The 22467-nt window shown below is 41.6% G+C and overlaps 1 protein-coding gene across 1 annotated transcript in view; it reads left to right on the forward strand.

Moving 5' to 3' along the window:
• The window catches only part of LOC126252501 (pickpocket protein 19-like), a 150639-nt gene that overhangs the window by 108507 nt on the left and 19665 nt on the right, over positions 1–22467 (forward strand). Inside the window, exon 10 of the mRNA XM_049953396.1 lies at positions 20276–20379. Within this exon, the coding sequence (XP_049809353.1) occupies positions 20276–20379 (104 nt within the window). The remainder of the gene's footprint in view (positions 1–20275; positions 20380–22467) is intronic.

Here is a 22467-nt window from a genome sequence, read left to right on the forward strand (position 1 = left end):
CACTAAACTATTAACTACTCTTCTTTTCTCATAGCAGTGTGTTCAAATTTTTGGTTGTTCTTGTTGTGGTCTTCAGTCCTGAGACTGGTTTGATGCAGCTCTCCATGCTACTCTATCCTGTGCAAGCTTCTTCATCTCCCAGTACCTACCGCAGCCTACATCCTTCTGAATCTGCTTAGTGTATTCATCTCTTGGTCTCCCTCTACGATTTTTACCCTCCACGCTGCCCTCCAATGCTAAATTTGTGATCTCTTGATGTCTCAAAACATGTGCTACCAACCGATCCCTTCTTCTAGTCAAGTTGTGCCACAAACTTCTCTTCTCCCCAATCCTATTCAATACCTCCTCATTAGTTACGTGATCTACCCACCTTATCTTCAGCATTCTTCTGTAGCACCACATTTCGAAAGCTTCTATTCTCTTCTTGTCCAAACTATTTACCGTCCATGTTTCGCTTCCATACATGGCTACACTCCATACAAATACTTTCAGAAACGACTTCCTGACACTTAAATCTATACTAGATGTTAACAAATTTCTCTTCTTCAGAAACGATTTCCTTGCCATTGCCAGTCTACATTTTATATCCTCTCTACTTCGACCATCATCAGTTATTTTACTCCCTAAATAGCAAAACTCCTTTACTACTTTAAGTGTCTCATTTCCTAATCTAATTCCCTCAGCATCACCCGATTTAATTTGACTACATTCCATTATCCTCGTTTTTCTTTTGTTGATGTTCATCTTATATCCTCCTTTCAAGACACTGTCCATTCCGTTCAACTGCTCTTCCAAGTCCTTTGCTGTCTCTGACAGAATTACAATGTCATCGGCAAACCTCAAAGTTTTTACTTCTTCTCCATGAATTTTAATACCTACCCCGAATTTTTCTTTTGTTTCCTTTACTGCTTGCTCAATATACAGATTGAATAACATCGGGGAGAGGCTACAACCCTGTTTTTGGTATGAAAAGAATATTACTTTCTCCACAATGGTGTAAGTAATATCGAACTGAAAAGTGTGACCTCCCCATATTCAAACTCGGGAATATCCATGTCAGGAGACGTATGGGACCTAAGTGATGCTCCATTACACAGGCCAACGATAGAAAAACTTTTTTGCTGAAAATATCTTATTCTTATGTTTTTTAGGGTGCGAAATCCAAATATGATACTTAAAAAACGCTATCACCCACCATTTCTTCACATTTTATAGTTAAATTCCTTAATTTAAGCGATTTTTTTAAAGAATTTAACAGCTTTTATATAGTTAAAATAATTTTAAAAGGAGATGTAATGAATGTAGATCACGTTCGTAGCACTGCTGGAAAACATTTGCTGGCAAAAAAGGTCGATTATATTTTTGTGTTAACAGATGGTGTTTTGATTACTGTTAACCTAACCTCACTTTCCCGTTTCCAGTACAATGTGCTCAGTAAAATGTCTAATCGTGGTTTTAAGAACACTACTGAAAGTTTTTGTTATATCTGTGGTGAATTTGTGATTAAAAACACCAAAGAAACATTGTAGACTTCGTGAAAAACGTGTATCTATCATACTTTGGATCTAAACTTCGTGATAAATATAAATCTTGGGCCCCACATAAGGTATGTTATGTGTGTGTTGAAGATCTGAGAAAATGGTCCAAAAAGGAGAAAAAAGCCTTTAGATTTGCTGTTCCTATGATATGAAGGGAGCCAAGAAATCATTCTGATGATTGCTACTTTTGCAGTGTTGATATTACTGGTCATAATTCGAAAAACAAGAAGGTAATAAGCTACCCTAACCTTCCGTCCGCTGTCCGACCAATAGGGAATGGTGTAGATTTACTGGTTCCTGAACCACCAGATGATTTAAATTCTATTCCAACTGAAGTATTTTCTGATGTACAATGTGATTTAGATGAGCCAGATGATGATGTATTCCATTGTAATACAGAAAGTCTAGAGCCCAAATTCTTTACTCAGATCGAGCTTAACGATTTGGTTAGGGATCTGGGCTTCACGAAAGAAAAAGCTGAATTGCTTGGCACTAGATTAAAAGAAAAGAACTTATTGGCAGTTGGAATCAGCATATACATGTATATAAAGAGAGAGCATCATTTTTCCAAGTCTTTTCAATAGGAAGGTGATTTAGTGTACTGCTCAGACATTCCCGGTCTGATGAATTTTTTTTTATAGAATACAAAAAGAAAGACTGGAGGCTGTTTATTGATTCATCCAAAACTAGTTTAAAGCCTGTTTTCTTACACAATGGTAACATATATGCATCTATACCTGTTGGACATTCTGTACATATGAAAGAAAGCTATGAAAACCTAGAAATAGTGCTAAATAAAATAGGTTATTCTGCTCATTGTTGGATGATATGTGGCGATCTAAAAGTAACATGCATGCTCCTTGGTCAGCAAGGCGGCTTTAACAAATTTCCATGCTTCTTGTGTGAATGGGACAATGGGGCTAGGGATCAACACTGGTGCAGAAAGAACTGGCCTGTGAGGGAGTCTTTAAAACCTGGTGAGAAAAACATTCTACGCATAAACCTAGTAGATCCAAAAAAGGTACTCCTACCATCTCTACATATAAAGTTAGGCCTAGTGAAACAGCTTGTAAAGGCTTTGCCTAAAAATGGACCATGTTTTAAGTAGCTCTGCCAAAAGTATCCACACCTTTCAGAAACTAAACTAAAAGAAGGCATCTATGTCGGACGTGACATTAAAAAAATTGATGTTTGTCGGTAACTTTGAATCCACAATGACCTTAAATGAGAAAGAAGCACAGGTATCATTCAAGCAAGTCGTTACAAAGTTCTTAGGACATGAAAAAGACCCAGAATATGTTTCTATTATAGCTACAATGTTAAAGAAGTTTAAAACTTTAGGATGTTTAATGAGCCTGAAGTTCACTTTTTGAACAGTCACCTTGATTACTTCCCGGACAATATGGGAGATATTAGTGAGAAGCAAGGAGAGCGTTTTCACCACGACAGTAAAGTGATGGACAAACGCTACCAAGGCCGCTGGAACATCAACATGATGGGGGGCTACTGTTGGTCACTTCACCGAGAGGTTCAACAAGCGACTCATCGTAGAAAAAGTTATACAAGAAGCTTCAAAGAAAAAAGAGAAAGAAAATACAAACCAATTCCAGCTGACAAATGAAACCTCTATTAACACTTATCATTCTTTCAAGTAGCATACTGTAAGTACAAACCATGCTTATGTTGTAACAAAGCGTTTTATTAATGTCCCCGTTTACCTTACAGCATAAGCTTTTTGCACTATATGATAAAAAGCATATTGCTCGAAAACTATGGGTGATACAAAAAAACTAAGTTTAGATTTGGATTCAGCTCATAAAAATCTATAAAGATCAGCTATCAAACTAAAAAAAGGTTTCCAAAAAAATTTTTCGTTGTCCTGTGTAATTTTAAACGATAAATTTCCATATCGCGATAGTTGGTCCTGTTATTATTATTTTCATTAAAATGCTCCATTAACTACATGTATTACTTTACTTAATTACGACCTTTGTTGTAGACAAAAAAAATACACTTTAAATGTTGCATAATTTTCCTTACAATGTTTACCACCAAAGAAATAGTTCTGTTTGTTTTGCAGTTGGCGACTAAAATTCATAATTTAGAAATTCTGTTAAATTACAGAATTTTAGAAAGAGATGTACCAATTTCTCCTTGCTAGTTGGCCAGTTTCCGCCTTGCATTACTACAATTTCCAGTAGCATGTTTCTCTGCCTGTCCAATCGATACTTTCCAGCAACATGTAATCCACAGTTTTTTACCTCCAGTACGTCGACACACAGCGTCGTTGATTATTCTGAATCGATGGTAGTAAGCCTTCAGTTTTTCGTGATCCGTTAACATTACTGTGAAATTAGGAGAGCTCAGTAAACTGATCACCAATATTTTGTGAACCGCTGGAAAACTTTTTTTGCTATTATTTCTTTTATAGTCGGTTGCCATTCTATCTACTATTCTTCCAGTAGCTAACTTCCTCTTTTGATCTGGATGCCTTTTTTGCCATCTGGTCTATAAGTACATTTCTATGTGTGACAGTGTGAGCTTTAATCCATGAAATGTCTGTAGCCCTGTTCTTCTTTCCTAACATTCTCGTCGTACTGTACAACGAAAAACCAGTCCAAATTTGCAAATTCACTCGATGACTAGTCTCGGGCCGAGGCCCTTTTTCAAATCATCGTAACATGGTCAAAAACTATGTCAAAAATATAACTAACACATATTATCTCTGTACGCTGTAATTGTCTGTTGCACATCCTTGACATGGTTTTCACATCTTTGGAAATACCATTTTTGACTATGTTACGATGATCAGAAAATAGGTCTCGGCCCGAAATTAGTCATCGAGTGAATAAAGAAAAGTAAAATTTGCAGCTTTAGACTGGTTTCTCGTTGTTCTGATTAACAGAAGCTGCTGACCCCTAGCTACCCCAGCATGCTGAAAGTTCGGAATTATTCTTGTCGTATTTCTTGCCTCTTCTGTTTGCTTGTTGTGACAGTTTGGATTCCTCAAAGCACTTGGTCTTGTTTTACTATTCGTCACAGATTATGCGCCAGAAAGTCAGCCAGTAGTCTGCTCAAGGCAATCATAGTCATGGAGAATCATATCACAGCCTCTCTGCAAGAGACCAGCTCATGGCGCTGAAGTCTGCCCTTAGCTGCGAGTGGGTGAGTGGGAGGGGGAGTGGGGGAGGGAGGGGGCAGCAATTACTGTGATCCCTCGCAATGACAGTGGTTGATCAGATTGACAAGGTCTATCAATGAGACCAGCAGAGACCCTGGTGTTGTAAGGCACCAAAGTCTTCCCATCAGGATGATGAGGATGAGGTAGCAGCAGAGTTCGTCACATACATTTTACGATGGCACTGTAGCTTTTAGCCATCTCAGTAGGCCACCAGTTCTGTCTAGTACTAACTGCTGCGACACAAATTATAAATCAGAATAACTGAGAGCTAAATTGCTATGCTATGCTAATGACGTTATCCTTTGTTGAGGATGACCGAATGAGCTCTACTTTTCTGAGCTTGTCACCATTCTTCCTCGCTACAGGATGTAGGAACTTCGACTTCCAGACGCTCTTTCCAGTGGTGTCAGTAACTGAATAGTTAATCTTGCGTTAAATGAGAGCCTTCTTGCAAGACTCTGTGCTGTCAACATCATGATATTATCTCTGTCGCCATGACGTCAGTTTCCTACATTTACTTGCTTGAACGCTCAGACCATCCAAGGTGTTGTGGTCACTTCCGTGTTTGCAGCCACTCCATCACTGTTTCCCATTTGCTGGTTGTTGACCCATTCTGATTGGCCTCTAGCGTTGCCAGGAAAGAACTTAACCATTTTTTAATATCAGCCTTGAATATTATTTTAGGGTGTACCGTTTGTAAGGCATCTAAGCTTTTCAAGAGCCTTGAAAATGGTAAACCACTCTGCCTGATTGTCTGAGCATTCATTTACCAGTTCATACTTCTTACGGTATGTTGACTTTTAGCTCATGAAAACAGCTATCCTGATCCTATTCCTTCTTCAGTTTTGCACTCGTCAGTGAATACTTTTATCACGTACTGTCTTCTATTATTTCTTTCGTTAAGAACGACAGTATCAGCCGGAAGAGGCCAGTTTTCACGACAAACAGCAGCTTCTAATATTTTTCTAGTCTTTCCAGTTTTAATTTCATTGTAATCATCCACTATTTCCCGTATTTTAATAATTATTGGTGTCATTCCAGGGAGAGTGAAACAAATTATTTTAGAGAGTTTTCATAGTAAAGGGGAACTGCTTAGATCCATATTACATTGTAAAAGATCTTTGTCAAATGTCTTTTATAAAAGGCGTTTTATTAAATCTTTGATGTTGTACTAGTGTATTTCTACCACATCTTTCGTGAAAGTTAGTGTGGTGCTAGCATTCATAAAACATTTGTCAAAGTACTTTGACAGTGTAATACAGGACTTAGCCTTCGCAAAAGGTCTTCATAACAAGCGAATATTTAGAAACACCATGCGTACCCCTCTGTTTGCGAAATGCTGTCATGCCACGATGTTGTTGTTGTTGTTGTGGTCTTCAGTCCTGAGACTGGTTTGATGCAGCTCTCCATGCTACTCTATCCTGTGCAAGCTTCTTCATCTCCCAGTACCTACTGCAACCTACATCCTTCTGAATCTGCTTAGTGTATTGATCTCTTGGTCTCCCTCTACGATTTTTACCCTCCACGCTGCCCTCCAATGCTAAATTTGTGATCCCTTGATGCCTCAAAACATGTCCTACCAACCGATCCCTTCTTCTAGTCAAGTTGTGCCACAAACTTCTCTTCTCTCCAATCCTATTCAATACCTCCTCATTAGTTACGTGATCTACCCACCTTATCTTCAGCATTCTTCTGTAGCACCACATTTCGAAAGCTTCTATTCTCTTCTTGTCCAAACTAGTTATCGTCCATGTCTCACTTCCATACATGGCTACACTCCATACAAATACTTTCAGAAACGACTTCCTGACACCTAAATCTATACTCGATGTTAACAAATTTCTCTTCTTGAGAAACGCTTTCCTTGCCATTGCCAGTCTACATTTTATATCCTCTCTACTTCGACCATCATCGGTTATTTTACTCCCTAAATAGCAAAACTCCTTTACTACTTTAAGTGTCTCATTTCCTAATCTAATTCCCTCAGCATCACCCGACTTAATTTGACTACATTCCATTATCCTCGTTTTGCTTTTGTTGATGTTCATCTTATATCCTCCTGTCAAGACACTGTCCATTCCGTTCAACTGCTCTTCCAAGTCCTTTGCTGTCTCTGACAGAATTACAATGTCATCGGCGAACCTCAAAGTTTTTACTTCTTCTCCATGAATTTTAATACCTACTCCGAATTTTTCTTTTGTTTCCTTTACTGCTTGCTCAATATACAGATTGAATAACATCGGGGAGAGGCTACAACCCTGTCTCACTCCTTTCCCAACCACTGCTTCCCTTTCATGCCCCTCGACTCTTATAACTGCCATCTGGTTTCTGTACAAATTGTAAATAGCCTTTCGCTCCCTGTATTTTACCCCTGCCACCTTCAGAATTTGAAAGAGAGTATTCCAGTCAACATTGTCAAAAGCTTTCTCTAAGTCTACAAATGCTAGAAACGTAGGTTTGCCTTTTCTTAATCTTTCTTCCAAGATAAGTCGTAAGGTCAGTATTGCCTCACGTGTTCCAACATTCCTACGGAATCCAAACTGATCTTCCCCGAGGTCAGCTTCTACCAGTTTTTCCATTCGTCTGTAAAGAATTCGCGTTAGTATTTTGCAGCTGTGACTTATTAAACTGATAGTTCGGTAATTTTCACATCTGTCAACACCTGCTTTCTTTGGGATTGGAATTATTATATTCTTCTTGAAGTCTGAGGGTATTTCGCCTGTCTCATACATCGTGCTCACCAGATGGTAGAGTTTTGTCATGACTGGCTCTCCCGAGGCCATCAGTAGTTCTAGTGGAATGTTGTCTACTCCCGGGGCCTTGTTTCGACTCAGGTCTTTCAGTGCTCTGTCAAACTCTGCACACAGTATCTTATCTCCCATTTCATCTTCATCTACATCCTCTTCCATTTCCATAATATTGTCCTCAAGTACATCTCCCTTGTATAAACCCTCTATATACTCCTTCCACCTTTCTACCTTCCCTTCTTTGCTTAGAACTGGGTTTCCATCTGAGCTCTTGATATTCATAGAAGTGGTTCTCTTCTCTCCAAAGGTCTCTTTAATTTTCCTGTAGGCAGTATCTATCTTACCCCTAGTGAGACAAGCCTCTACATCCTTACATTTGTCCTCTAGCCATCCCTGCTTAGCCATTTTGCACTTCCTGTCGATCTCATTTTTGAGACGTTTGTATTCCTTTTTGCCTGCTTCATTTACTGCATTTTTATATTTTCTCCTTTCATCAATTAAATTCAATATTTCTTCTGTTACCCAAGGATTTCTATTAGCCCTCGTCTTTTTACCTACTTGATCCTCTGCTGCCTTCACCACTTCATCCCTCAGAGCTACCCATTCTTCTTCTACTGTATTTCTTTCCCCCATTCCTGTCAATTGTTCCCTTATGCTCTCCCTGAAACTCTCTACAACCTCTGGTTCTTTCAGTTTATCCAGGTCCCATCTCCTTAAATTCCCACCTTTTTGCAGTTTCTTCAGTTTCAATCTGCAGTTCATAACCAATAGATTGTGGTCAGAATCCACATCTGCCCCAGGAAATGTCTTACAATTTAAAACCTGGTTCCTAAATCTCTGTCTTACCATTATATAATCTATCTGAAACCTGTCAGTATCTCCTGGCTTCTTCCATGTATACAGCCTCCTTTCATGATTCTTGAACCAAGTGTTAGCTATGATTAAGTTATGCTCTGTGCAAAATTCTACAAGGCGGCTTCCTCTTTCATTTCTTCCCCCCAATCCATATTCACCTACTATGTTTCCTTCTCTCCCTTTTCCTACTGACGAATTCCAGTCACCCATGACTATTAAATTTTCATCTCCCTTCACTACCTGAATAATTTCTTTTATCTCGTCATACATTTCATCTATTTCTTCATCATCTGCAGAGCTAGTTGGCATATAAACTTGTACTAGTGTAGTAGGCATGGGCTTTGTGTCTATCTTGGCCACAATAATGCGTTCACTATGCTGTTTGTAGTAGCTAACCCGCACTCCTATTTTTTTATTCATTATTAAACCTACTCCTGCATTACCCCTATTTGATTTTGTATTTATAACCCTGTAATCACCTGACCAAAAGTCTTGTTCCTCCTGCCACCGAACTTCACTAATTCCCACTATATCTAACTTTAACCTATCCATTTCCCTTTTTAAATTTTCTAACCTACCTGCCCGATTAAGTGATCTGACATTCCACGCTCCGATCCGTAGAACGCCAGTTTTCTTTCTCCTGATAACGACGTCCTCTTGAGTAGTCCCCGCCCGGAGATCCGAATGGGGGACTATTTTACCTCCGGAATATTTTACCCAAGAGGACGCCATCATCATTTAATCATACAGTAGAGCTGCATGTCCTCGGGAAAAATTACGGCTGTAGTTTCCCCTTGCTTTCAGCCGTTCGCAGTACCAGCACAGCAAGGCCGTTTTGGTTAATGTTACAAGGCCAGATCAGTCAATCATCCAGACTGTTGCCCCTGCAACTACTGAAAAGGCTGCTGCCCCTCTTCAGGAACCACATGTTTGTCTGGCCTCTCAACAGATACCCCTCCGTTGTGGTTGCACCTACGGTACGGCCATCTGTATCGCTGAGGCACGCAAGCCTCCCCACCAACGGCAAGGTCCATGGTTCATGGGGGGATACGAAATAAAAAGTGTAACGTCATGATATTCACATACTAGACGTGCAGTTCCAACTTACTCGCTGACTCGAGCTGTTCTCTTAGTTGCGAAGCTGAACTGCTAAGAATCCTGAATCAACCCCTGTGTATTGGTCGCAGAACGCCCTCAGCAGATGACCAAAAAGCTGTCAGTCCTGCCGCTTAACTGAGTGCACTTTCAGCTCCACCGGTGGTGAAACCTATGAGGAGCGAAACGTGATAATCAAGGCAATCGGCATCACAATCTTTATGAGGCAATACATGTTATAATGGGATTCCACACCTCGATTGAAGGAAAGTCATTGTTTCATAATCTTATTCCTATCGCCTCCTTAAGGACACTGTCCCAATATCGAGACACGCCATCAGCTAGCTGTGTGTCCTCTTTTGTCCAGTGTCTGCGATCTTCCACATTAATTCGCGAACTACTTCAATGCAGGACCGAATTTCTACGAAAGTTAATGGGCCAAAAATATTCAGTCTAGAGACCAGACGAGCACTATCGCAAAATAGTTTCTTTAGTTGATAATGACAAGATTTTATGGTTGTATGTAGACTTGTTAACTGCATCAATGGTACATAAGCGTAGGTGGATACGAAAATATTCCATATGACGTCGACGATACTAATTATTCACCGTTTAAAGTCAGTTGTTATAAGTAAATAGCAGCCTATATACAGGGTGTACCATAAAGATACAGCCAAACTTTTAGGAAACATTCCTCGCACATAGAGAAATAAAACGTGTTATATGGACATAGCTCTAGAAACGCTTTATTTCCGTGTCAGAGCTTATTTTCTACCGCTCGTAATAACCACGTTAAGCATGGGAAACACAACTGGTTTGATCATACTTAACAAACAGAGCGCTAAAAGCTCTGCCGAATAATTCAATGTTGGATGGAAAAAAAATTTTGTGACAAGGAAGAAATCGTGAAGGAAATCCCATAAGCTTCAGTTCTGGGTCAACTCCAATTCATTGTCCGCCTGCTTAGTTGGGCCGTAACGTGCTCGCCTCCCATGTAAGCGATCCTGGGTTCGATTCCCGGCAGGGTTGGAGATTTTCTGCGCTCGGGGGCTGGGTGTTGTGCTGTCCTCATCATCATTTCATCCTCGTCATCAGCGCGCACTTGGCGGCCGAACTTTCCCTGATTGGGCCGGCCGAAGTGGCCGTGCGGTTAAAGGCGCTGCAGTCTGGAACCGCAAGACCGCTACGGTCGCAGGTTCGAATCCTGCCTCGGGCATGGATGTTTGTGATGTCCTTAGGTTAGTTAGGTTTAACTAGTTCTAAGTTCTAGGGGACTAATGACCTCAGAAGTTGAGTCCCATAGTGCTCAGAGCCATTTGAACCATTTTTTTCCCTGATTGGGCCTCCTGGCCAACGATGCCATACGCTCATTTCCACTTTTTTTTAAAATTCATTATTATGGGCTGTTAAGAGTCCTGTTGTGCAGTCATGTCATCAACTAAGAATTTCTGACTACATTTGGGCCGGCATTGGTGGTGACTCTATGTCAGGGTCTCATGTTGTTCCACCCAAGCTCGATAGAGAAACTTACCATTTTCTCTTAAAGAATTCACTACCTGTTCTGCTAGAACACGTGCCTTTACGAGTGCGACAAAACATGCATTTGATGCATGATGGAACTCAATTTCAGTGTTTATGTACGTAGGCTTCTAAATAACAGATTCCGTGACAGATGGATAGAAAGGGGTGACCAATTCCTTGGCCTCCACGCTGTCCAGGCCTAAGCCCACTACATTTTTATTTGTGGGGTATTTGAAAGATCTTGTGTACGGAACACCTGTACCCAAGACGTACAGAGTCTTCGGGCCGATATTGTGGAACGCTGTGAAACAATACGCACTTCTCCACGCATCCATCAGTGTATCAGGGATTCAATGAGACGGTGTTGACGCATGTATCCCTGCTAACGAAAGGCATTTTGAACATTTCATTTAAGAAAGTGTCTCATATCGTGCTAACACGTTCTTTTCCTGTGTGTTCCCATAATTACTGTGTTGAAGAGTTTTAGAAACTGAGCTCTAACGTGGAAATGAAGCGTTTGCGGAGCCATGTCCATATAATATATTTTCTTCCTCTACCTGTCAGGAATGTTTCCTAAAAGGTTGGCCGTATTTTGTTATTCCCTGTACTTAAGCTAGCTGGCAGCCCATTTCACACAGAGTTACTCAAATGTTCCGTGAAATACGCAAATAAAAGTTGAATAGCATAGTCTGCAGTTTCTATCTTCACATGCGTCCAAAAACATTGATAAATGTGGCATGACATTCGTAAATACTAGTTCCGAAGTCGACCAGACTCGCAAAAATTTCTGGGTCCTTAATATTTTTGCCCCCCCCCCCCCCCCCCCCATGAACCATGGACCTTGCCTTTGGTCGGGAGGCTTGCTTGCCTCAATGATAGAGATAGCCGTACCGTAGGTGCAACCACAACGGAGGGGTATCTCTTGAGAGGCCAGACAAACGTGTGGTTCCTGAAGAGGGGCAGCAGCCTTTTCAGTAGTTTCAGGGGCAACAGTCTGGATGATTGATTGATCTGGCTTTGTAACACTAACCAAAATGGCCTTGCTGTGCTGGTACTGCGAACGGCTGAAAGCAACGGGAAACTACAGCCGTAATTTTTCTCGAGGGCATGCAGCTTTACTGTATGGTTAAATGATGATGGCGTCCTCTTGGGTAAAATATTCCGGAGGTAAAATAGTCCCCCATTCGGATCTCCGGGCGGGGACTACTAAGGAGGACGTCGTTATCAGGAGAAAGAAAACTGTCGTTCTACGGATCGGAGTAAGGAATGTCAGATCCCTTAATCGGGCAGTTAGGTTAGAAAATTTAAAAAGGGAAATGGATAGGTTAAAGTTAGATATAGTGGGAATTAGTGAAGTTCGGTGGCAGGAGGAACAAGACTTTTGGTCAGGTGAATACAGGGTTATTAATACAAAATAAAATAGGGATAATGCTGGAGTAGGTTTAATAATGAATAAAAAAATAGGAGTGCGGGGAAGCTACTACAAACAGCATAGTGAACGCATTATTGTGGCCAAGATAGACACGAGGCCCACGCCTACTACAGTAGTACAAGTTTATATGCCAAATAGCTCTGCAGATGACGAAGAAATTGATGAAATGTTTGATGAGATAAAAGAAATAATTCAGGTAGTGAAGGGAGACGAAAATTTAATAGTCATGGGTGACTGGAATTCGAGAGTAGGAAAAGGGAGAGAAGGAAACATAGTAGGTGAATATGGATTGGGGGAGAGAAATGAAAGAGGAAGCCGCCTGCTAGAATTTTGCGCAGAGCATAGCTTAATCATAGCTAACACTTGGTTCAAGAATCATGAAAGAAGGTTGTATACATGGAAGAACCCTGGAGATACTAAAAAGTATCAGATAGATTATCTAATGGTAAGACAGAGATTTAGGAACCAGGTTTTAAATTGTAAGACATTTCCAGGGCAGATCTGGACTCTGACCACAATCTATTGGTTATGAACTGTAGATTAAAACTGAAGAAACTGCAAAAAGGTGGGAATTTAAGGAGATGGGACCTGGATAAACTGACTAAACTAGAGGTTGTACAGAGTTTCAGGGAGAGCATAAGGGAGCAATTGACAGGAAAGGGGGAAAGAAATACAGTAGAAAAAGAATGGGTAGCTCTGAGGGATGAAGTAGTGAAGGCAGCAGAGGATCAAGTAGGTAAAAAGACGAGGGCTAGTAGAAATCCTTGGGTAACAGAAGAAATATTTAATTTAATTGATGAAAGGAGAAAATATAAAAACGCAGTAAATGAAGCAGGCAAAAAGGAATACAAACGTCTCAAAAATGAGATCGACAGGAAGTGTAAAATGGCTAAGCAGGGATGGCTAGAGGACAAATGTAAGGATGTAGAGGCTTATCTCACTACTGGTAAGATAGATACAGCCTACAGGAAAATTAAAGAGACCTTTGGAGAAAAGAGAGCCAAGTGTATGAATATCAAGAGCTCAGATGGAAACCTAGTTCTAAGCAAAGAAGGGAAAGCAGAAAGGTAGAAGGAGTATATAGAGGGTCTATACAAGGGCGATGTACTTGAGGACAATATTATGGAAATGGAAGAGGATGTAGATGAAGATGAAATGGGAGATATGATACTGCGTGAAGAGTTTGACAGAGCACTGAAAGACCTGAGTCGAAACAAGGCCCCCGGAGTAGACAACATTCCATTAGAACTACTGACGGCCTTGGGAGAGCCAGTCCTGACAAAACTCTACCATCTGGTGAGCAAGATATATGAGACAGGCGAAATACCCTCAGACTTCAAGAAGAATATAATAATTCCAATCCCAAAGAAAGCAGGTGTTGACAGATGTGAAAATTACCGAACTATCGGTTTAATAAGACACAGCTGCAAAATACTAACGCGAATTCTTTACAGACGAATGGAAAAACTGATAGAAGCCGACCTCAGGGAAGATCAGTTTGGCTTCCGTAGAAATGTTGGAACACGTGAGGCAATACTGACCCTACGACTTATCTTAGAAGAAAGATTAAGGAAAGGCAAACCTACTTTTCTAGCAATTGTAGAGTTAGAGAAAGCTTTTGACAATGTTGGTTGGAGTACTCTCTTTCAAATTCTGAAGGTGGCAGGGGTAAAACACAGGGAGCGAAAGGCTATTTACAATTTGTACAGAAACCAGATGGCAGTTATAAGAGTCGAGGGACATGAAAGGGAAGCAGTGGTTGGGAAGGGAGTGAGACAGGGTTGTACCCTATCCCCGATGTTACTCAATCTGTATATTGAGCAAGCAATAAAGAAAACAAAAGAAAAGTTCGGAGTAGGCATTAAAATCCATGGAGAAGAAATAAAAACTTTGACGTTCGCCGATGACATTGTAATTCTGTCAGAGACAGCAAAGGACCTGGAAGAGCATTTGAACGGAATAGACAGTGTCTTGAAAGGAGGATATAAGTTGAACATCAACAAAAGCAAAACGAGGATAATGGAATGCAGTTGAATTAAGTCGGGTGATGCGGAGGGAATTAGATTAGGAAATGAGACACTTAAAGTAGTAAAGGAGTTTTGCTATTTGGGGAGCAAAATAACTGATGATGGTCGAAGTAGAGAGGGTATAAAATGTAGACTGGCAATGGCAAGGAAAGCGTTTTTGAAGAAGAGAAATTTGTTAACATCGAGTATAGATTTCTGTGTCAGGAAGTCGTTAGTGTAAGTATTTGTATGGAGTGTAGCCATGTTTGGAAGTGAAAAATGGACGATAAATAGTTTGGACAAGAAGAGAATAGAAGCTTTCGAAATGTGGTGCTACAGAAGAATGCTGAAGATTAGATGAGTAGATCACATAACTAACGAGGAGGTATTGAATAGAATTGGAGAAAAGAGAAATTTGTGGCACAACTTGACTAAAAGAAGGCATCGGTTGGTAGGGCATATTCTGAGGCATCAAGGGATCGCCAATTTAGTACTGGAGGGCAGCGTGGATGGTAAAAATCGTAGAGGGAGACCAAGGAGAGCTGCATCTAACCAATCTCAGGACTGAAGAGCACGGAGAGCTGCATCACACCAGTCTCAGGACTGAAGACCACAACAAAAACAACAACAACAATAGTTTTGCACTGTGTGACCGTATGCTGGGCAAAAACTTGATCATATTGAAGGATGCAGTCGCCATCCCCGAATTGCTCTTCAAAGTGATAAGTAAGAAGGTACTTAAAACACCAGTGTAGGCCTATGCTGCGATATTGCCACGCAAAACAACAAGGGATGCAAGCCCCCTCTATGCAAAACACGACCACACTATAACACCACCGCCTCCGAATTTCACTATTGCCACTATACACGCTGGCAGATAGTGTTCACCGGGCATTCGCTATACCCACACCATGCCATCGGATCGCCGCATTGTGTACCGTGATTCGTCACGACACGCGACGTTTTTGCCCTGTTCAATCGTCCAATGTTAACACTCCTTACACCAAGCGAGGCGTCGTTTGGCATTTACCGGCGAGATGTGTGGCTTATGAGCAGCCGCTCCACCATGAAATCCAAGTTTTCTCACCGCCTGCATAACTGTCATAGTACATGCAGTGGGTCCTGATGCAGTTCGAAATTCCTGTGTAATGGTCTTGATAGATGTCTGCCTATTACATAATACGACCCCCTTCAACCGTCGGCGGTCTCTGTCAGTCAACAGACGAGGTCGGCCTATACGCTTTTGTGCTATACGTGTCCCTTCACGTTTCCACTTCACTATCACATCGGAAACAATGGACCTAGGGATGTTTAGGAGTGTGGAAATCTCGCGTAAAGCCGTATGACACTAGTGACACCCAATCACCTGACCACTTTCGAAGTCCATGAGTTCAGCAGGGTGCCCCATTCTGCTCTCTCACGATGTCTAATGACTACAGAGGTCGCTGATATGGAGTACCTCGCAGTAGGTGCCAGCACAATGCACCAAATTTGAAAAACGTATGTTTTTTGGGGGTGTCGGGATACTTTTGATCACATTGTTTAATTTCATAGAAAGCGCGCTCAAACGCTGATTAGAATAACACTAATCTCCGTACAGTTTAAGAGATTATCCCATGCGAAAGCCAAATAAAAAGTTTGTCACTTTAAATCATTTACTTGTTATTCTACACGTTAATAATACAATAATTTATAAGGAAGCATAATAAAACATACCTAAGTCTATTATAGTAATGCTTGGTACATTGTTATTGTACCATTTTCCTTAAACAGTTATTCTAGTTTACGAAATGTATCTACACATTCCAAACGCAAGATATGTATGTTCAGAAAAGCCGATAAAAGTTCGCTTGATGCCTTCCTAGGAGACAGTATCCACTTCTTAAAATCTGTCCATGTAAGCATTGACCGGATGTGATTTAAATTCAGAGAAATTGCATCTACTGCAATTGAAAAATACATACCAAATAAATTAATATGAGATCATACTGATCCTTCATTGTTCACTAAACAGGTCGGAACACTGTTGCAAAAGCAACAAAAAAAGGAAGCCAAATTTAAAAGAAAGCAAAATACCCATGTTGGCGAATACAGAAGGACGAAATTCAGTGCGATCTCCAATGCGAGATGGTTTTAATAGTTTCCACAATGAAACTCTGTCTCAAAATCTAGTAGGCGAGAGACTCTGGTCGTATGTTAAGTATAGTAGGGGCAAGATGCACCCAATAACTTCACTGCGTGTTAGAAACGGTAATGTTACTGATGGCAATGCCGCTAAAGCATAGTTACTAAACATGATTTTGTGAAATTCCCTCACCAATGAAGACGAAGTAAATCTTCCAGAATTCTAACCAAGAACAACTTCCAACATGGACATCTTAGAAGTAGATATTATCGCTGTAGCGAAGCAGCTTAAATCGTTTAATAAAGGCAAGATCTCCGGTCAAGACTGTATAGCACTTAGGTTCCTTTCAGAGTATGTTAATACATACCTCCACACTTAGCAGCCATATTCAATTACTCGTTAGTCGAAAGACATACACCTAAGACTGAAACATTTCACAGGTCACACGATCACTCAAGAAAGGAAACAGAAGTAATCCGCCGAATTACAGATCCATATCACTAACGGCGATCTGCAGCAGGATTTTGGAACGTTATATATTTCGTCGAAGACGACGATTTATTGACACACAGGCAACACGGATTCAGAAAATATCTTTATTGTGAAACACAACTAGCTCTTTATTCTCGCGAAGTAATGAAGCCGGCAGGAGTGGCCGAGCGGTTCTAGGCGCTACAGTCTGGAACCGCGCGACCGCTGCATTCGCAGGTTCGGATCCTGCCTCGGGCATGGATGTATGTGATGTCCTTAGGTTAGTTAGGTTTAAGTAGTTCTAAGTTCTAGGGGACTGATGACCTCAAGTGCTAAGTCCCATAGTGTTGAGAGCCATTTGAAGTTAGCGATTACAATCAGGAATAACTTAAATTGGAAAGATCACATAGATAATGTTGTGGGGAAAGTGAAACAAAGACTGCGATTTACTGGCAGAACACTTAGAAAATGAAACAGGTCTGCTGAAGACACTGCCTACACTACACTTGTCAGCCATCTTCTGAAGTACTGCTGTGCGGTGTGGAAGTTGCATCAGGGGGGACTGACGGAGGACGTCGAAAAAGTTCAAAGAAGGGCGGTGTTTTTTGTACGATCGTGAAATAGGGGAAAGAGTGCTACGGACATGATACGTGAACTGAGGCGACAAACATTAAAACGAAGGTGTTTTTCGTTGCTGTAGGATCTCCTTATGAAATTTAAATCACGAACGTTATCCTCCGAATGCGAAAATATTTTGTTGTTTCCGACATAAACAGGGAGCAATCATCATCAAATAAAACAAGAGAAATCAGAGCTTGCCTGAAAAGATTTAAGTGTTCGTTTCTCCCGCGCGCTGTTAAGAGTGTAAAGTCAGAGAAGCAGCTTAAAGGTGGTTCGATTACTCTCGGTCAGGCACTTAATTATGAACTGCAGTATAGTTATGTACATGTAGATGTATACATTAAAGTAGGGTTCCGAAAAAAATGGAAATAAGGTAAAATATTTTACATGCTACAGTGTGTGTATCAAACGATTCGTAAATATGGTTTGATTTCCACCTCAGTCGCTCGTGGCAGGTGTTTCATCTGTACACTAATGAAGACGTGTCTCTGCCTGCTGGCTTTCCACCGGGCCAATGCCATCTCGGCCGCTGCGGTACCTGCTCCAGCGTTTAAGTACCCTGTACCTCTCTAAATAGGATACCAGAGTGCGTACCGTAAGTTACTGAAACCCCAAACATAAGAGTCCCACATTAAACTTTAGTTGGGCTAGAAGCGTCTTGTGACGTCGTTCTTCACTCTGAATTTATGTTGGAATATTCTCAAGTTACGCCAAACCAGATATAAGTGTTTTCTGTAATGTCTTACGCCACTTGGTAGGGTATAGTATGGAACTGGGGACCTAGAAACGACGGAGAGGCTTCGTCCCCACCGTAGCCCTCAGTGGTTCACAACACCACAACAGGCTACGGCAGTCCACTCACCCCACCGCCGCCCCACACCGAACCCAGGGTTAGTGTGCGGTCCCCCCCCCCCCCCCCCCTCACCAAGGGAACGTCTCGCACCAGACGAATAACATAGTGTAACTGAACCGGAATAGGGGGAACCAGCCCGCTTTCGCCGAGGCAGGTGGAAAACCGCCTTAAAAACCTTCCACAGACTGGCCGGCAAACAAGACCACGACAGTAATCCGCCGGGCGGATTCGTGCCGGGGACCGGCACGCCTTCCCGCCTGGAAAGCAGTGCGTTAGACCGCACGGCTAACCGCTCACGAAGCTTAGTTAAACAGTGCTTGGCCACCGCAGATTTTCCGGCCGTGTCTTGTGTGGCGCCCGACGTTCTATGTACCTATTGTGGACCGTAAAAATCGTCTGGCTCTAATGTTATAATATTATATTTATCTCGTCACAGACAGCATCCCACACAATCTAAAGATTTCAAAGATATTAGTTACACGTGTCAGTTTTTCCACCGGAAATCTGAACACTTAGACATTGGGAGAATGCTTATATCCCTATGCCAAGTATTGTGGAAAATTTTTCCTATTCAGGTTAAACAGAATAATGATATTTGATTAACGCCAATTAAAGTTAACTTTTAAAATCATATTGATTGTTTTCATAATGCCGGACTGTGTGAAATTTATAAAAGCTACTGTCATTTTGGAGAAGGCTACTACGTGTGTCGGGTAGGTGGCGCAAGCAGCGCAGGTTGCGAGGGTCCCAGCTGCATGTTGCTTGACGTCTTCCCGTTGCAGCACTGCTGGCGTGTGTTATGATATTTAGTTTGTGGGACGATCAACCGCGTGGTTATCAGCGCCCGTACAAATTCTCAATATTTTGACTGTACAGACTTGCTATTTTCACGAATGATGATGAAACTATGAGGACAACACAAACACCCAGTCCCCGAGCAGAGAAAATCTCCGATCCGGGGGGGAATCGAACCAGGGACCCCATGATGCAGAGGCAGCAACGATAACCACCAGACCACGAGCTGCGCACTGCTAGCGTGTAGTCGTTACGATAAGAATAAAATGAAGTATGTCTTTTAGCAGTGGTTTTTCTTCGCCCAACTAACTGCATAAGTTTTGAAAATCATGATTTAACTAAAAAACGGGCACTGCAAAGCGGCAAAGAACTGAACGTTAAATCATCCGATATAGAGCCAAATGAATTGTAAGGGTCTACGAAAATATTTGGTAGGTAGCAGTGTTGGTTAACGTTGTATGACCTGCCTAAGCTTTGCCATAGAACCACAGAATTTTACACATGCTGGTCTTCCGTAGCCCGAAATCTTCCTTCACAGAGCCAAGTAGTTCTCTAATCTTGGGTGTCCGACAGAAAGTCTTGATGTTATATCATTTTAAAATTCTCTTAATCTGGGAGGGCACGTTATCAGAATAAGGAAGGAAAGCAACTGTTATACAACCATCTTTGCTGCATGTGCGCCCTACTCTGTTGAGAGGCAGCTTTGACGGCTTCTGGCGAATGCGCCGTGGACGTTCTGCGGCTATACGGAGGCGACTGCTCTGTCTTCTCATCAACCTAGCTTCACAGCTGAATATGGCGGCCACTTGGAACGCTTAAATATTATGTTATTTTGATTTTAGGATCAGGATGCAAACACGACAAAGTACCAAGTATTGCTACACCGGGAAAGCTTATGCAAACACAGTGAGGAGTCGCTTGCACTCCTTGTAATCAGAGTTACGCGATTTCAGCAACACCTCTCGTACTGTGAAGTTATACTGTTTATTAGTGAGTACCTGGATGGCGGGAATGAACTCGCGTACTACATTGCAGGGAGGTGCACGCCCGCCACGCCAGCCTGGTCGACGTACACTTCCGGCAGGAACTGGTGGTGCGGTACCGCACGGATGTCGTCTTCGACTGGTTCACCTTGCTGGGTGAGTACGGAGGGCTGCGACTGCAACAGCACACAGGGAGTGGCCAGGCACCCACCCAGCATACGTATCATCTCACAGTTAACTTAAATTTACAGAGACATGAGGTCTGGTACAGATATACGTAATCATCACTCTAGCGGTTGACATACAAAGATTCAAAAAACCTCATTCTTACAGAAGATAGATGTTCAAATAGCTTATGGGAATGTAGCTGGGTGTCATCTTCAGCAGATGCTCACACTATCATTTTCAACAACACTCTCACACTGTAAACCGTAGCGCCACCATAAACCAAAGATAAACAACATCCGAAGCTTGAATTTTCTGTTTCTAATCCTGCGCTCTCGCTAGTCAGACAACAAAGGAATAGAGTTAATGCTACCTCACCTGTTAGTAATTAATATTCACGGTCGGAAACAACTGACGTTGGTGTACTCTTTTCGCATATGCTTCGGATACCGAGGTTTTAAAGATCCTCGCACAGCGATCTCTCGTTACATTGTGCCTTGAAAGTGACAGGGCGTTTAACTTTCGAAATATCGACCGTTGTCAAAGACGTCATACACCTACATTCTCGAAAGTTGTTTGAGAATCTTATTCTCCGGGAAGAACTGAACTTTCACAGCAAATGGGCAATGTGGTAACGAAGTGGAGGGGAGAGTAGCGCTGATGGGGAGAGCCAGGGGGAGTAATAGACAATATAGGGACGTTGCTGTGCAGGCGAAATTGATTCACATGTGTAGAGAATGACCGTAGTTTCTCCCTTGCCCAAGCAATCTGGACTTATTTACCTACTTGCAGCAGTCGTTCCTTTCCTTTTCGTTTTACTATGGCTTTCCTGAAACAAGCTATGGATAAACAGTAGGCGACTGTTAAGTCCTTTTTGGATTTCAGCAAAGCTTTCCGACGCATCGACTTTGACATTATACCTGCTTAACTGACAACTCAAATTTTTTCTTTAACTGCTGTACAGTTGTTACACTGATACCTTACATCTCGCCAATAGTATGTAATGATTGGAATAGGAAGGACACAATGGAGGGATGTAGTAACAGATGTCCCACAAGAAACAGTACTGGGTCCATTACTCTTCTCATTCTATGTTAATGACGGGTCGGCTATTCTCTTCTACTTAAAATATCGTTATATGCTGACGGCATTCAACTATATCTAAGCTGAAGTCCAACAAACCTGTGAAGAACCATCCAGCATGCAAATGCCAATTTCACTTGCCCTATCAGTATGGACGCAGAGCGTAGGCTTAAAACTTAACCCCTCTAAAACGCAAGCAATCTTAGTCGCTCACAAAATACTTATTGCCCCCAAGTTAAGAGAATCTCTTCTACCATTAATCCTAAACGGCGCAGGAATATCTCTTTCTTCTTCTGTAAGGATTTCGAGGATAATTATGAACCATCATTTAGATTGGTCTCAACACAAAACTGCAGTCTGTAAGAAGATTGCGGTTTTACTTCCATTAGAGCCTGAAAAGAAGCTCGTGCAGACACTAATATTCCCCATAAGGCACACAGAGGCTCGAACTGACGATGAATGCTTCTGTACGATACGTTTGTCACGAATGCTTCTTCGACCATATTACACCAAACTACAAACAATTATTATGTCTACGGGCCGATAAGCGTAGAAACTGCCATATTTTTTTGTTTGCTGTATTATCTTCTCAACCGTTGCACTAGCTCTTATTTGCCTTCAATTCTCATTCTATTATATGAACAGGACAGCAGAAACACTCGCTCTTAACGAAATAAAATTCTCCCTGTACCATCACATAAACACTGCTAACATGTTCTCTAAATAAATTTCTGTATCAGGAACCCAACTTTAGAACAATCTTCCTCAAAACATTAGAGAAATTTAACTCCTTCCAAACCTCAAAAGAGAGCTAATGGTCCATCTATTACATTACTCTTCTTTCCCACATTCTGTGCAGCTCGTTCTCACCCGCCCCCGTTCTCAACAGTTTTTCCGTACCCCTTCTCGACACAGTTTTCTGTTTATATCCTGTTCTTTCCTAATAGCTACTGTCACTATCACTTCAATCTTCTCCCCTTCCTACATCCACTCCGC

The sequence above is a fragment of the Schistocerca nitens genome, chromosome 4, assembly GCF_023898315.1.
Source record: "Schistocerca nitens isolate TAMUIC-IGC-003100 chromosome 4, iqSchNite1.1, whole genome shotgun sequence".
Lineage (NCBI taxonomy): Eukaryota > Metazoa > Arthropoda > Insecta > Orthoptera > Acrididae > Schistocerca > Schistocerca nitens.